The sequence below is a fragment of the Suncus etruscus genome, chromosome 15, assembly GCF_024139225.1.
Source record: "Suncus etruscus isolate mSunEtr1 chromosome 15, mSunEtr1.pri.cur, whole genome shotgun sequence".
NCBI classification, from domain to species: Eukaryota; Metazoa; Chordata; class Mammalia; order Eulipotyphla; family Soricidae; genus Suncus; species Suncus etruscus.
Window position 1 is genome coordinate 32,713,237 of NC_064862.1, and position 15,060 is coordinate 32,728,296.

General features: G+C 44.9%; 1 protein-coding gene across 1 annotated transcript in view; it reads left to right on the plus strand.

The window, feature by feature from the left end:
* Window positions 1-15,060, plus strand: part of TBC1D10A (TBC1 domain family member 10A) — a 47,003-nt gene that overhangs the window by 20,118 nt on the left and 11,825 nt on the right. The window contains exon 2 of the mRNA XM_049788823.1: window positions 9,157-9,256. Coding sequence (XP_049644780.1) covers window positions 9,157-9,256 — 100 coding nt within the window. The remainder of the gene's footprint in view (window positions 1-9,156; window positions 9,257-15,060) is intronic.

The window sequence follows — 15,060 nt, forward strand, 5'->3', positions numbered from 1 at the left end:
AAAAAAAAAAAGAAAAGGGTTAGAGATGGTGACATCTGAAGCATGGCCTGATTTTCTCACAGCCTTCTCTGGGGACTTAGAAGCAGCACACATCACTGTGACAGCAAGAAAGCTCTGGTTCTTCCATTTCCTTATTAGCTTTGTGATTTTGCCCAGGTCATACAACCTCTTTGTTGTGTTTTGGTTTTGGGGCCGCACCCCATGATGCTTGGGGGCTACTCCTGGCTTTGTGCTCAGAAGTTGTTCCTCGCAGGCTCGGGGGACCATATGGGTTGCCGGGGATTGAATCCAGGTCCACCCCAGGTCATTTGCATGCAAGGCAAATGCCCTACCACTGTGCTATCACTCCAGCTTTATATGACTTCTCTGAACGTGTCAAGTTTTTCTTGGGCCAAATGGAAATCTATGAAGGATGACATGAGATGACTTTGGGCTATTAACAGTACAAATAAAATTTCTGTAGGCATCAGTGACTGGTAGCCATGAGTGCAGTATGATGAAATTAAAAATATTATAGAAAGAAAAAGGCAGGTACTTGTTGATCTCCTCTGAAGTGCATTATAGGAGTTATAGAAGTTCTAGGTTCAATTTAGTTAAGGCAGGACAGTGCTGAGCTAATTATAATGAAGTGCTCATATTATACTTCATTTCTCGACTCATAGATTAATTTTTTTTTTGTTTGTCTTTGGGTCACAACCAGCAGCGCTCAGGGGTTCCTCTTGGCTCTAGGCTCAGAAATTGTTCCTGGCAGGCTCAGGGGACCATATGGGATACTGGGATTCGAACCACCGTCCTTCTGCATGTAAGACAAACACCCTACCTCCATGATATCTCTCTGGCCCCTCATTGATTAATTTTTGCTAAAATAAATTTCAGGAATGGGGAGATGGCTCAAAGGGTGTGGACTCATGCTTTACATGCAGGAGGTCTGGGTTTGATCCCTGACACCGCATGGTCCCATGAGAAGGCACTGAGAGTGGCCCCAAGTGCTGCTAGGTGTGCCCCCAAATAAAAACAAGAAAAATCAGTTTTAAGAATTGTGTCCAGGGTGGCAGAGAAATAGCACAGCGGTAAGGCATTTGCCTTACACACGGCCAACACAGGATGGACCCACGTTTGATTCCTGGCATCCCATATGGTCCCCAAGCCTGCCAGGAGCGACTTGTGAGCTCAGAGCCAGAAGTAACCTCTAAGCACTGTCAGGTATGACCCAAAATCCAAAAGAAAAAGAATTATATTTAGGGCTGGAGTAATAGGTCTCTTGCCTTGCACCCGGTCAACCTAAACTTGATTCCTGGTATCCTGTATGGTCCCCTGAGCCCACCAGGAGTGATTCCTGAGTACAGAGCATCTCTGGGCATGGTTCCCACTCTCTCCTCCATAAAAAAAGAACTTTATCCAGCATTTAAAAAAAGGTACTCTCTCCCAACAACAAAAAAATCAGTCTGGGACCATAACTCCAAAGTTGGACTGGAGTACATTTTTGTATGTAGGAGGTCCAAGTTTGATCTCTACACTACAGAGTCCCCAAGCACCTATAGCAGTAGATCCTGAGTAACTCTGGTATGGCAAAGGAAAAAAAAGTTGTTTTATTTTTGTATTTTAAAATAGAGGGCCAGGGGTATGATTCAGTGGTAAAATATTTGCCTTGTATGTGAGGTCCTAGACACTGCAAAAAAAATTCCGACACTGCAAAAAAGCAAAACACAACATAATACAGAATTGAACTGAAAATAGAGTGCATGTAGGAAAGCCTTAGTATATTATAAGTTAACTGTCTCTTAAAAAAGGGCCCCAATGAATAGAACTGGTGGTGGGTTGTTTGCCTTGCATGTGGCAGACCTGGGTTTGCTCTTATATGGTCCCCCAAACACTGCCATGAGTAATTCCTGAGTGCAGAGCCAAGAATAACCCCTGAGCATTGCCAGGTGTGGCTCAACCCCCCTGCTAATATATATTTTTGTTGCTTCTTACAATCCCCAGATATATTTATACTGAATATCTCTAATTGGTCTGCTAGAGACTGTTCTCATGAGCCACCTGAGAGAGACAGGAGTTTTTTTTGGGGGGGAGGGGGTGTGGTATTTGGACCACACCTGGGTTACTCGGGGGTTACTCCTGGTTATGCGCTCAGAAATCGCTTCTGGATTGGGGGACCATATGGGACACCAGGGGATCAAACCGCGGTTCATCCTGGGTCAACCATGTGCAAGGCAAATGCTCTACCACTACACTACAGCTCCGGCCTCGAGAGGAGTTTTTTGGAAGACGGAAACTATCCTCTCAGACTAACTTATTCTCCCTTGGACCATTTGCGTTCCCTGCTCTTGCTCTTCCTCTTCTGTCAGAGGACAGTCACCGTCCTGTTTTCAGAGAGGGACCTGACCGCAACTTCAACTCATGGCTCCTCTCTCAGCATCTTTTCCTGCCTTCCCTCCCTTAAATGTGTTGCAGTGTTCTTAATTGTGTTGCTTGCACACTTACATACTTTGGTTTTGGTGTTAAGTGGGAGTTGCATGCTTGTGTGGTGTTCTCACACATTTGTCAAATGTGCCAGAGATTATACCTTTTATTGTGGTTCTAGGAATCACATAACAGTTGTGCAAGTAGGGTCACCTGTCAGGGAATCATCTCCATGGTCCCAACATCTGCAAGACAGGGTTCTCTGCCACTGCACTACAACTACTTTCTCCACTTTTTTTTTTTTTTGTTTTGTTTCGTTTTGTTTTAAGTGCTAAGAATTCAATCCAGGATTTTGCCAATGTAAGGCATGTTCTCTACCTACATTCCTAACCCATCTAGAAATCTTTTGTTTGTTTATTTTGTTGTTTTTTGGGACACACCTGGGGGCACTCAGGGGTTACCCCTGGCTCTGCACTCAGAAATTGCTCCTTGCAGGCTCTGGGGACCATATGGGATGATGGGAATTGAACCTGTGTCCGTCCCACTCGGCTGAGTGCAAGGCAAATGCCCTATCACTGTGCTATCGCCCAACCCCCCCACCTAGATATCCTTTGAAGGACAAACAATTCATAGTTGGTTTAAGGTTTAACGTTGGGGATTTCCATTTAAAAGTACTTAGGATTGACTTATCTATTTGTCTAAAATAATATGACAAGGGAATCTATCTAAAGTAGACAAGTGGACTTAGTAGAAAAGTGTAACTGGAGCGATAGTACAGCGGGTAGGACATATACCTTGTACATGGCCAAATTGGGCTCAGTCCCCTGCATTCCATATGGTTCCCTGAGCACCACCAGGAGTAATTCCTGTATGCAGAGTCAGGAGTGGTCCCTGAGCATCTCTGGGTATGCCCCCCCCCAAAGGAAAAAAAATGGAATACGTCTTTGGCCCTAGATTATAGAAATAGAAAAGTCAGGAAGGAGAGAAATGGAGGGAGGGAAAAGTAAGAGAAGGTAAAAGGGAGGAAACAGTGGCTAGGATCAGAGGCCTTGGCCATATCAGTGGTATAGCAGTATGGCTTGATATATGTGTGTGTGTGTGTGTGTGTGTGTGTGTGTGTGTGTGTATGTATGTGTGTGTGTATATATATATGTGTGTGTGTATATATAGATGTATATTTCAATCACAGAACTAATACTATAAGCTAGTAAGGGGACCATCCTATAATAAAATTTAAAATGTGCCAGTGGGATTTGGAGAGATAGTATAGCAGATAAGGTGATTGCCTTGCACAAAGCTAGCTGACCTGGGTTCTATCCCTGGTACCCCATATGGTCCCCCAGGCTTGGCAGGAGTGATCCCTTAGTGCAGAGCCGGAGTAAGCTCTGAGTATAGCCCAGTATAGCCCCAGAACAAAAACAAAAAAAGTGCCAGTTAAGGAGGTGAGCTGGGAACTGGGAGGGTCCCTGGGGACATTGATGGAGAGAAATTGTCACTAATGGTGAGACTGGTGTTAGACCACTGTGTACCTGAAACTCTATTATGGGCACCTTTGTTAACCAGGGGCCTTAAAGAAAGAGAAAGAAGTACTGTAGGAAGTAGGAAGGATCACACAGAAGTTAAGGAGCATTTTCTTGCAGGTGGCTGACCCGAGTTCAATCCCTGGCACTACATTTGATCCCCAGTACTGCTAGGAATAACCTTTGAGCATAGAGCTAGGAGTAAGCCCTGAGCCTGGGTATTAAAAGAAAAGAATATTCCAGGGGCTTGAAAGATAGCTCAATGGGCCAGGTTCATTCTTTGTTTTTTGAGTTTTGGTTTTTTTTTTTTTTTTTGGTTTTTGGTTTTTGGGTGATGCTCAGGGGTTACTCCTGGCTATGTGCTCAGAGACAGAGCAGAATGAAAGATGTGAAATGGATACATATTTAATCACCACGTGGAAGTTCTTTTTTTTTGGGAGGGTGAGGGCACATTCGCTCAGGAGTTACTCCTGGCTCCGAGCTCAGAAATCGCTCCTGGTAGGTTTGTGGGACCATGTGGGACTGGGGATTGAACTCTCTGGTTCAGCCACGTGAGCAACACCCTACCTGCTGTGCTATAGCTACAGCCCCCACATGGAAGTTCTTTAGAAACTGCTAATCTGGGGGCCGGGAAGGTGACACTAGAGGTAAGGTGTCTGCCTTGCAAGCGCTAGCGTAGGACGGACCTCGGTTCGATCCCCTGGCGTCCCATATGGTCCCCCCAAGCCAGGGGCGATTTCTGAGCGCATAGCCAGGAGTAATCCCTGAGCGTCAAAAACCAAAAAAAAAAAAAGAAGAAAAAAGAAACTGCTAATCTGCAGTGTCAGCTTGTTGTCTTTGAGCCTTTATTTTCTCATCTGCACAGTGGAGGGGTTTGGATCAGATATATACATCCTTAACTGTTGATTCAGTGTTGATTCCTGTTGATTCAGTGTGGGCACTGCCTTTGCTTTTCATTTAGTTCACATGGAAGCTCCTCTACTTGTAGAAGCAAGTGCTTTGTAGGTGGTGGGTAGCTGCATGGCCTATCAAGCGTGGGCTTTTGGTTTCCGCTCCCAAGGTATTTGGGTGTTGCTTGGAGACCCAAGCCTATAAATTACCTGCTGCAAAGGTGTGGTCTCTGCTTCTCTCCTGCAGGGGAGGGAAAGGAAGGGTGTATTCTGATGCCCTGGTTCTGCCTCTAGGTGGTGAGTGGATCAGCAGTTTAAGAGGAGGTGACCTGTGTCACTATGAAGGGAACCTAGTTTGCCCCTAGGTCATTGTCCTTCAGCAACAGTTCTGTTGCAAGGCTGTGTGCAGGCCTATGCAGCTCTCTAGTTAAAATGCACGGAAGAAGGGGGCCTGCCCTTCTGTGTCTGGAGGCCTCCACACTGCCAGAGCCCCTCCCTCTGATCTTCCAACCAGTAAAAGTCACAGCAGCTCATTTCCTTCCGGCAGAGAGAAAATCAGAGAGACTTTGTGCCAAGCCTCAGCCCTACCATGTCCTGTTTCTGAGAAACAGGGCCCAAATGCCTCTAACTAAGCTTTCATGAGATCGTGCTGGACTGGATGCAGGCTCCTAGCTACAGTCTGACTTGGATTTGAGTCTGGGTTTTTCCACTGCGTTGCTCTTTCTTTGCCTCTGAGGAAGAATCCCTTCCTGAGTATCTTACCTTTCTTTTTTTTTTTTTTTTTTTTGGGGGGGGGGTCACACCCGGCAGTGCTCAGGGGTTATTCCTGGCTCCACGCTCAGAAATTGCTCCTGCCAGGCACAGGGGACCGTATGGGATTCCAACCATAACCTCTGCATGAAAGGCAAACGCCTTACCTCCATGCTATTTCTCCGGCCCCATATCTTACCTTTCAATGCTGTCAACTACTTTTTAAATTGAAAGGGGAAATAAAATGAAACCATAAGAGGTAGAAAAAGGGAATTTTTTTTTGGGGGGGTGTCATACCTGGCAGCGCTCAGGGGTTACTTCTGGCTCTACACTCAGAAATCGTTCCAGGCAGGCTCAGGAGACAACATGGGATGCTGGGATTCGAACCACCATCTTTCTGCATACAAGGCAAATGCCTTACCTCTATGCTATCTCTCCGGCCCCCAAAAGGGAATTTTTTTTAACTTTATTTATTTATTAATTGATTGGTTGTTGGGCCACACCCAGTGATGCTCAAGGGTTACTCCTGGATCTGCACTCAGAAACCACCCCTGGCAGACTGGGGGACTATATGGGTGCCAGGAATTGAACCGAATCTCTCCTGGGTCGGCAGCATGTAAGGCAAATGCCCTACTGCTGTGCTATCTTCCTGGCCTTGAAAAAGGGAATCTTTTTTTTTTTTTTTTTTGTTTTTCGGGCCACACCCGTTTGATGCTCAGGGGTTACTCCTGGCTAAGCACTCAGAAATTGCCTCTGGCTTGGAGGGACCATATGGGATGCCGGGGGATCGAACCTCGGTCCTTCCTTGGCTACCTTACCCCTAGTGCCACCTCGCCAGTCTGAAAAAGGGAATCTTAAAAGACTCATAATCTACTGTTTAAAAGTGATTTTTTTTTTTTTGAATTTTGGGTCACACCTGGCAGCGCTCAGGGGTTCCTTCTGGCTCTGTGCTTAGAAACCTCTCCTGGCAGGCTCAGGGGACCAAATGGGATGCTGGGATTAGAACCGCCGTCCTGCATGCAAGGCAAATGCCTTACCTCCATGCTATCTCTCTGGCCCCTAAAAGTGATTTTTTATTTTTTCTTTTAGTTTTGGGGCCATACCCAGCTTTGCTCAAGGCTTACTCCTGGCTTTGTGCTCAGGGATCACACTAATAGACAGCTGGGGATAGGGAGGAGAAACTATATGAGGTGGATAAAACCCAAATTGATTCCATATAAGGCAAGCATTTAGCCATACTATCTCTCTGGCTCCCTAATTCTGGCTTCCTATTTTTTGGGGTTGTGCATACCAGGCAGTGCTCAGGGGTTACTCCTGGTTCTGTGCTTATAAATTACTCCTGGCAGGCTCAGGGGACTATATGAGATGCCAGGGGATGAACTCAGATCCAGCTGCGCACAAGGCAAATGCCCTACCCTCTTATTATTGCCCCGTTCCTTTGTAAAACTTGATTTTAAGGACTGAAGAGATTACACAAAGGAGTTAAGGCTTATATCTTGTTTATACCTGATCCTACTTCAATCCCTAGCACCACTTATAGTTTCCTAAACACCAACAGGAACTATTCCTCAGCAAAGACAAAGGTAAGCCCTCAGGGGCCAGAGTGATAGTATGATAGTACAATGACAGATAGAGTACTTGCCTTGCATGTGGCAGACCTGGATTTAATCCTCAGCACCATGCATAGATCCTCCAGGAATGATCTCTGAGCACAGATCAAGGAGTAAGTCCTGAGCAATGCCAGATGTAGCCCAAAACACCCTCAAATAAATAAAAAAAGAAGCAAGCTCTGAGAACTGCCAAAACAGTCCCCCCAAAAGTAGAAGAGTATATATTTATGTAAAAAGGTACTTACATATTCATTTTTTAATGGTAGGGGAGACCACACCTAGAAGCAGCCTTTGTGATGGGTGCTAACAGTACTAGAGTTGAACTCAGAACCTTATATATGCAAGGAATGTACTTTACCACTTAAGCCACATTTTAGTCTATGTAATTGTTTTTTTCTCAAACTAATTTTGTTCTGTTGACTGCATAAGAAAGAAAACATGGGCCCGGAGAGATAGCACAGTGTTGTTTGCCTTGCAAGCAGCCAATCCAGGACCTAAGGTGGTTGGTTCGAATCCCGGTGTCCCATATGGTCCCCCGTGCCTGCCAGGAGCTATTTCTGAGCACATAGCCAGGAGTAACCCCTGAGCATCACCAGGTGTGGCCCCAAAAAAGCAAAGCAAAGAAAAGAAAAGAAACCATATGTTGAGACTACAGATAGTACAGATATTTAAGACACTTGACTTTCATGTGGCCAATCCAATTCTAGCCTGGCTATAATATATGATACTCTGAGAACCACTAGGAATGACCTCTGAGTACAGAGCCAGGAGTAAGCTCTGAGTACTTCCAGGAGTGATTCTTGAGAACCGAATCAGGATTAGGAATAAGCCCTGAGCTCCATCTTGTGTGTTCCAACACCCCACCACCACCAAAAAAAAAAGTTTATGTCAGATACCCAGCCTATATATTAGTCTCTCACTCTTTTTTTATGGGGGGGGTCACACCCGGCAATGCTCAGGGGTCACTCCTGTCTCCATGCCCACAGATCGCTCCTGGCAGGCTCGGGGGACTGTATGGGATGCCGGGATTCAAACCACTATCCTTCTGTGTCTAAGGCAAACACTTTATCACTGTGCTATCTCTCAGGCCCAGTCTCTCACTCTTGATCTCTCAAAGTTACATAAACTCATGGACTTCCAGAGATTTAATCTTTGAGGAATTCCCACTCACTAGAATCTCCTCAGGCTAAGCTGGGGCTTCCCAGCCCAGCCTGTCAGTGCACTTAGGTGCTGGTCAGCCTGCCTGAGTGGATTTATAAACTGAGGTGTTTTTCCCAACAGCTCTAGTGGGTTCATAGAATATTCATGCCACTAGGGCCAGGGCTTTGTTCTAGTCACAGTAATGTTTTCCCACAACCTGCCAGAGACCTTGACCCTAGAATAGAGCCAACACAGATGTGAGCTGCTCAGTTCATAGATGTCCAAATACAAGGGGTGGTATTTGAAAAGCATGAGGCACTTTGAAAAGCATGAGGACTTCAACAGGTAGAGACTAACTTAGCATTCTAACTAAGAGACTAGCATGAGTAAAATTGAGAGGTGAGAAAGGCTGAGTGGGGAAACTATGAGTAACTAGTTTATTGGAGTAGAGGCGAGCATGTTCTTCTGTACTTGTTCAACAAGTTTCTTTATCGAGCCCTGTCTCTTGTGTGCAGACTATCTGAGGCGGCTTATTTTCAAGCCTACACATGAGTATGCATACAGCCACTCTGTTCCAGAGAGATACGGCTGACTCCTAACCCCTGGATACATTGGGGGAATGGGCACTTGACCTTGGTGTCTGGCCTGTGCCTTCCAGGGTGGGAGAGGCAGTGTTTTCTTTTATTTTGTTCAGTTGTTGCTGTATTAGGCTCTTTAGAGAGCCTCAAAGATGGAGGGTGAGGGGAGGAAAAGAGGAGGCCTGCCCAGCCTCAGAGCTGGAGCCCAAGCAATGACCTTTGTGTCTCTTGGCACCTCTGATGGGATTTGCTCTCTGCTCCACAGGCTGGAGGAAGTCCCCCTGGAGGTGCTGCGTCAGAGGGAGTCCAAGTGGCTGGATATGCTCAACAACTGGGACAAATGGATGGCCAAGAAACACAAAAAGGTAAGCTGCCTTATATTTTGGGCTGGGAGTTGGCAGAAGGATGAAGGAGGAGGAAGTGCACCTGTTTGGAGGAGCAGCGGCTGCACCATTCACCAGCAGCTGAGGTTTAGGTCAACCTTCACTTGGGCTTCCCAGGTGGCTTCAGACTCTGAACTTTGACAAGCTTCAGAAGCTGTTATTTATTAGTTTTGACAGCTCTACTAGCCCTGCTAGAAGTTCTTGCTGCTCACTGCTTATGAGGAAGCTAGATGCAGATATGTATAGAATGTTTGCTGGACACTTGGCTTACATAATGCTTATGAACCCCAGTGAGGTTGGGAGGGGGAGAGACTTATTGCTACAAGTGACCTATAAAATAAAAAATGAGGGGCCAGAGAGATGGTACAGGTGGTAAGGTGCTTGCCTTGTATGCAGCTGACCTCAGATCATACCCTGCCACTGTCTATGGTCCCCTGGCCACTACTTGGAGTGATCCCTGAGCACAGAACCAGGAGTAAAGCTCTGAACATCACTGAGTATTTCCTCCCTCCCAATAAAATATAAAATAAAGCCTTTTTTTTGGGGGGGGGGTTCACATCTGGCAGTGCTCAGGAGTTACGTAACTCCTGGCTCTACACTCTGAAATCACTCCTGGCAGGCTCAGGAACCATAAGGGATGCTGGGAATCGAACCCCGGTCTGTTCTGGGTTGGCTGCATGCAAGGCACACATCCTACCACTGTGCTATCGTTCCATCCCCAATAAAGCTGTTTATAAATGAATACAGATGGTCTCACTTTACTGCATGTACTTGTCAGCACACTAAGGGCCTTCTTCACTATCTAGATTAGTTTAGTGATTGCTTGTTTGCATTCCTCTTGGTTAGATTAAAAGAAATGTGACTGCATTAATGCTCTGAAAATGAAAGCACCAATAGCCCTTTCCTAGTTGGATTGTCTTTGGACAATAACCCTAAGGTCCCATATGAATCTTGCTCACCATTCATGCATATGTATATTGATACCCCAGGTCATTTTGGCAGGTTCTTCTTACTCCCTGGCCTAAAGAAGGCCTGCCCAGAGCCTTGTAGCTAGAGTAATCTCTGTTCCAAATTCCCAGTGAACAAAGTGAACCCCTAGCTTTCTGTGGTCAGGGTTAATCTGATCTAGGTTGACACTATGGAAGAAACCTTAAGCCCCAAGGGCAGGTAAAGGCTTATGCATGGCCCCACTACCTTCCTCTTCTCTCCATGTGTAACTCTAAGACCCACTTTGCCCTCTGAACTTAGTCCTTGGGTGAGTGGACTTGACATTCTGTTGTGAGGTTCCTATGAGATCTGACTGTCAGGTCTTTTGCCAACCAATTGGGTACTTTCTTGCTCTTCTATATGGACTTTAGAGTACTTTTTTTAATTAAAAAAAAAATCTCCAAAAACCACATTTTAAAGATACCTGTTCCTCAGTAACTTCCTGCCTAACTCTACAATCTGTTTTTGTTCCTCAGCTCACACTGAGCTTCCATTTCCTCTTCACAGTCTGTTGTGACAACTGGTAGCTAGCAGTCATGACAGGGCTGACTACTTTAGCTCCGATCTCTCTCACAAGTAGGTATTCCAGAAGAGAACCTTGGGGAGGTCCTGTGAGCAGAGTGGTCAATTCCACTTCCTCTTTCCCTTTGCTTCTCTGCACTGTGGTTAAAGGCTAAGGTCTAGCCCTGCCTAGTAGGGGCTACCACGTGTGCTTTACCCTACCTGACCCTGAGTCCCTTGCCCTCTCTGCTTTGCTTCTCAGCTATGGCCACATAGTTCCTGGCATCTCTTCCTGCCTGGTCATATAAACTGGGGTTCTCCCTGTGGTCAGGAAGTGGGCTTAGACCTAACTTTTCTTTGGGACTACTCCTCAACCCTCATACCCACACCTCAAGAGGAGACCCTGAAGAAAGACTTGATTGTGACTGATAGACTGTCTATACCTAAGGCTCAGAGCTGTTTTGATTGTTTTTGTCTTTACAAAGTTGATCATGATTGAATTTCATTCATGCAATATCTTAGCACCAATCCCTTCACCCCTGCACATCTTTTTCCCATCAACATCTCCAGTTTCCTCCTGTCCTTCCCCGCTGCTCACCTCTATGGAAGACATTTTCTTTTATTTTTTTTTCTTTTATTGCTTTTTCTTTTTTTCTTTTATTGATTTTTTAGGCCACACCCTGTGACATTCAGGGGTTATTCTATTTTTCTTCTCTCTCTCTCTCTCTCTCTCTCTTTCTCTCTCTCTCTCTCTCCCTCTCTCTCCATCCCACCCTCCCTTTTATTTTTTGTTTTAAACATTGTAATTTACAGTCTTGTTACTGAAGGGATATTGTGTGTATCATTTTACCTCCTTTCAGCATCCAGTTGTTTCCAGAGTGATTATTTCCAACTATCATCCTATTGTGGTTTCTTCTCTGCCCTTGTACTCCTCTGCTTTTTGTGACAAGCTACCCACCATGTACCAGCCTTTCTGGACCACATATCTATTGTTTTTGTATTACTACCAAACTATCTTTCTTTTGGTGGGGGGCACACCTGGTGATGCTCAGGGTTTACTCCTGGCTATGTGCTCAGAAATCGCTCCTGGCTTGGGGGACCATATTGGTCACCTGGGATCGAACCAGGTCCATCCTGGATTTGCTGTGTGCAAGGCAAACACCATACTGCTGCGTTATTGCTCTGGCCCCATACTATCTTTTTTTAATATATAATCTCATATATGAGTACAGTCATTCTATATTTATCCTCTCCCTCGACTCAGCATAATACTGTCTATATACATTCATGTATAGACAAATTTCATGACTTTTCCCTAACAGCTGCATAGTATTGTATACAGTGTAGATATACCATATATTCTTTATCTGCTCATCTGTTCTCAGATACTTGACTTGTTTCCAGATTCTAGCTATAGTGAATAGTTCTCCAATGAACATAGGAGTGCAGATGCCTTTTCTGCATTGTGTTTTTGTGTTCTAGGGGTATATTCCAAGGAGTATTATTGCTGGGTCATACAGGAGCTCAATTTCTAGTTTTCTGAGAATGTCCATATAGCTTTCCAAAAAGGCTGGATCAGTCCACATTCCCACCAACAGTGAATGAAAGTTCCTTTCTCTCTGCATCAGCTCTGGTTGTACTTTTTTCTTTTGTTGTATGCTAGTCTTTGTGGTGTGAGATGATATCTCATTGTTTCGATTTGCATCTCCCTGGTGATTAATGATGTGGAACATTTTTTCATGTGCCAAATACTGTTGACCAGAGCTATGTTCTTGCATTTCCAAGTTCAGCCAGGTGTGGCCTCACTCAGCCATCTTTAGAGAACTCCTTTCCCATGGGCTTATAGCAGAGTGCTAGTTTTTTTTGCTTTCTGTTAGCAGAAATACTTTCTCTTGCTGTATCCTTACTGATCCTTGCCATTGTCTCTTCCCTAAAAAACACTGGTACATTACTATCTCTAGCACCCCTTACAGAAGAGGATTCTGGAGACCAGAGTGGGAAAGCAGAGCTTCCTTCTGGTTCTCTAGGACCAGGGAGTGGAAAATGCCTGCTTTACATGTTTGAGACATGGGTTCAAGCTCAGGACTATAAATCAAAACAAATTCAGCTTTCATTGTCCCATCTCCACCACACACATCAGTGTGGACCCAAGTGAGTGCATGACCAAAGGCATTCCTGGTATGATTGAAGAGTGGTGATGTGGAGACTGGCTTAGCCTGAGCTTGGCCTGGAATGGTGTGTGGGGTGTTTAAAGGCAGTGTGGCCCTACTGTGTTCTTTTGCCAAAGCCTTCCCAGATTAAGTGGTTTCCTTAAGGAGATCCTTGTCCCAAAGATGCAGGAAATTGTTCCCAGAAACTGGGGCAGTTCCCTTCCGTTCCCTTCCTCTCTCTGCTTTGCAGACAGTCCCAGAAACTGGAGCATGGTTCCTGTGACCAGCCACTCTGCTCTTCCCCCACTGCTCTCAGCTCTCTGCCGGTCTCCTTCCTGGTTCTTGACTCTCTCTGACCCCTGGAAAATTTTCACTTGTTTACACTACTAATCAGGAAGGCCTGGCCCTCTGCTCCCTCCTTTGAGAGCTTCCATCTGTACTGTTTGAGGGGATTTCCAGGTGAGGGGAAGTTAGGTGTGAGCACCAGGGAGCCTTCTCTTAGGGTGGATAGGAAGTTGTTGGTTACAGCAAGCATGTGGTCTCAGGCTCCATGCTGATCATATGTCTTCTTTCTTCAGTAGAATCCCAGGTATCTTTCTCATCTCATAATTCTGCTGGGAAGTGATTGGCTCAAGGCCAGCACTGAATTCAAACCCATACTCAGTGGCTCTTCTCACAGCATTGACCTGTCTCCTTTATGCCAGGCCAGATTGTTTAGTGCAGTAGTATAAAGGAAAGTCCTTGGCCAGCCTTCCCTTCCTTATTCCTCTTTTTGTGTGTATGGGTAGGGGAAGCAGAGTTTTGGGCCACACCTGGTGGTGGTTAGGAACTACTCCCAGATCTGTGCTTGCTTATTTGTCCCAGTGGTGCTTTGGAAACCATGGGTGCTGAGGATTGAATTAGGGCCTGTGGTATGAAAGGCACACAATATATTCATTGTACTGTTCCTCATTGAACCTCCATTCTTGTTCTGTATCATCCCTTTGAGTGCCTTTGCCCTCATCTTCCTTTCTATAATATAATATTTAAAATTTTAATCATCATGAATTACAGAGTTAAGAGTTATTCACTATTAAGTTTCAGGCATGAAATATTCTAACATCAATCACTTCACTGTCCACTTTCTTCCACCAATGTCCCTAGTTTTCCTCCTGTCCCTCAGGATGCCTCTAGAGCATCCCCCTCCACAATTGTCCAACTATTCCCTTCCCTGATTTATCTGTCTCCCACCTCCAATGCAGTGTTAAGCTTCCTACTGAAGAACAGTTTTCCTGCTCTTCTTTTCTACTGGCTTTTGGGCTTTGTTACTCCTTTACAAAGTTTCTTTATATTTCACATGTGAAAGAGATCATTCTGTATCTGTCCCTCTCTCTCTAACTAACTAATTCAACGTGATACACTCCAGATCTATCTGTTTAGCAGCTAGTTGTATGGCTTTATCTTTTTGTACTGCCACATAGTTTTCCATATTGTTTAATGTACCATAGTTTCTTTATCCAATCATTTGTTCTTGGGCACTTGGGCAAATTTTGGCTATTGTGAAAAGTGCTGCAGTGAACATAGGAGTGCAGATGTCTTTTCTGGATTGTGCTTTTGAACATTGGGATGTGATTACTCGGTCTATGGAAGCTCAATTGCTATTTTTTTGAGTAATGACCATCTTTACTTCAAAAAGGATGGATCAGTCAACATTACAGTGACTGTCATCCTTACCAATACTTGTTTTGTCTTTTGGTTTTTGTTTTGATGAATGTTTTTGTTTTGATGGTGTGAGGCGGTAGCTCATTGTTTTGATTTGTATTTCCCTGATGATTAATGCTTTCACCATTTTTAAAGGTCTTGAGGGAAAGAAGGAGACTTAAGTTAGCTGCTTGGACTGTGAGATTAGGCTCTCTCTCTGTTATATACTCTCTCTCTCTCTCTCTCTCTCTCTCTCTAACTCTTAAGTTTTTGGGTCATGCTTGCTTCAGCAGCACATATACTAAAATAAGATTTTGGGTCATGCCCAGTGATATTAAGGGATTATTTCTGGCTCTGCACTCCGGATTCACTCCTGGCAATACTTACGGGACCATATGGCATACCAGAGATCAAACCTGGGTTGGGTGCATGCAAGACAATAGTCTTACCCACTGTACTATCCAGACT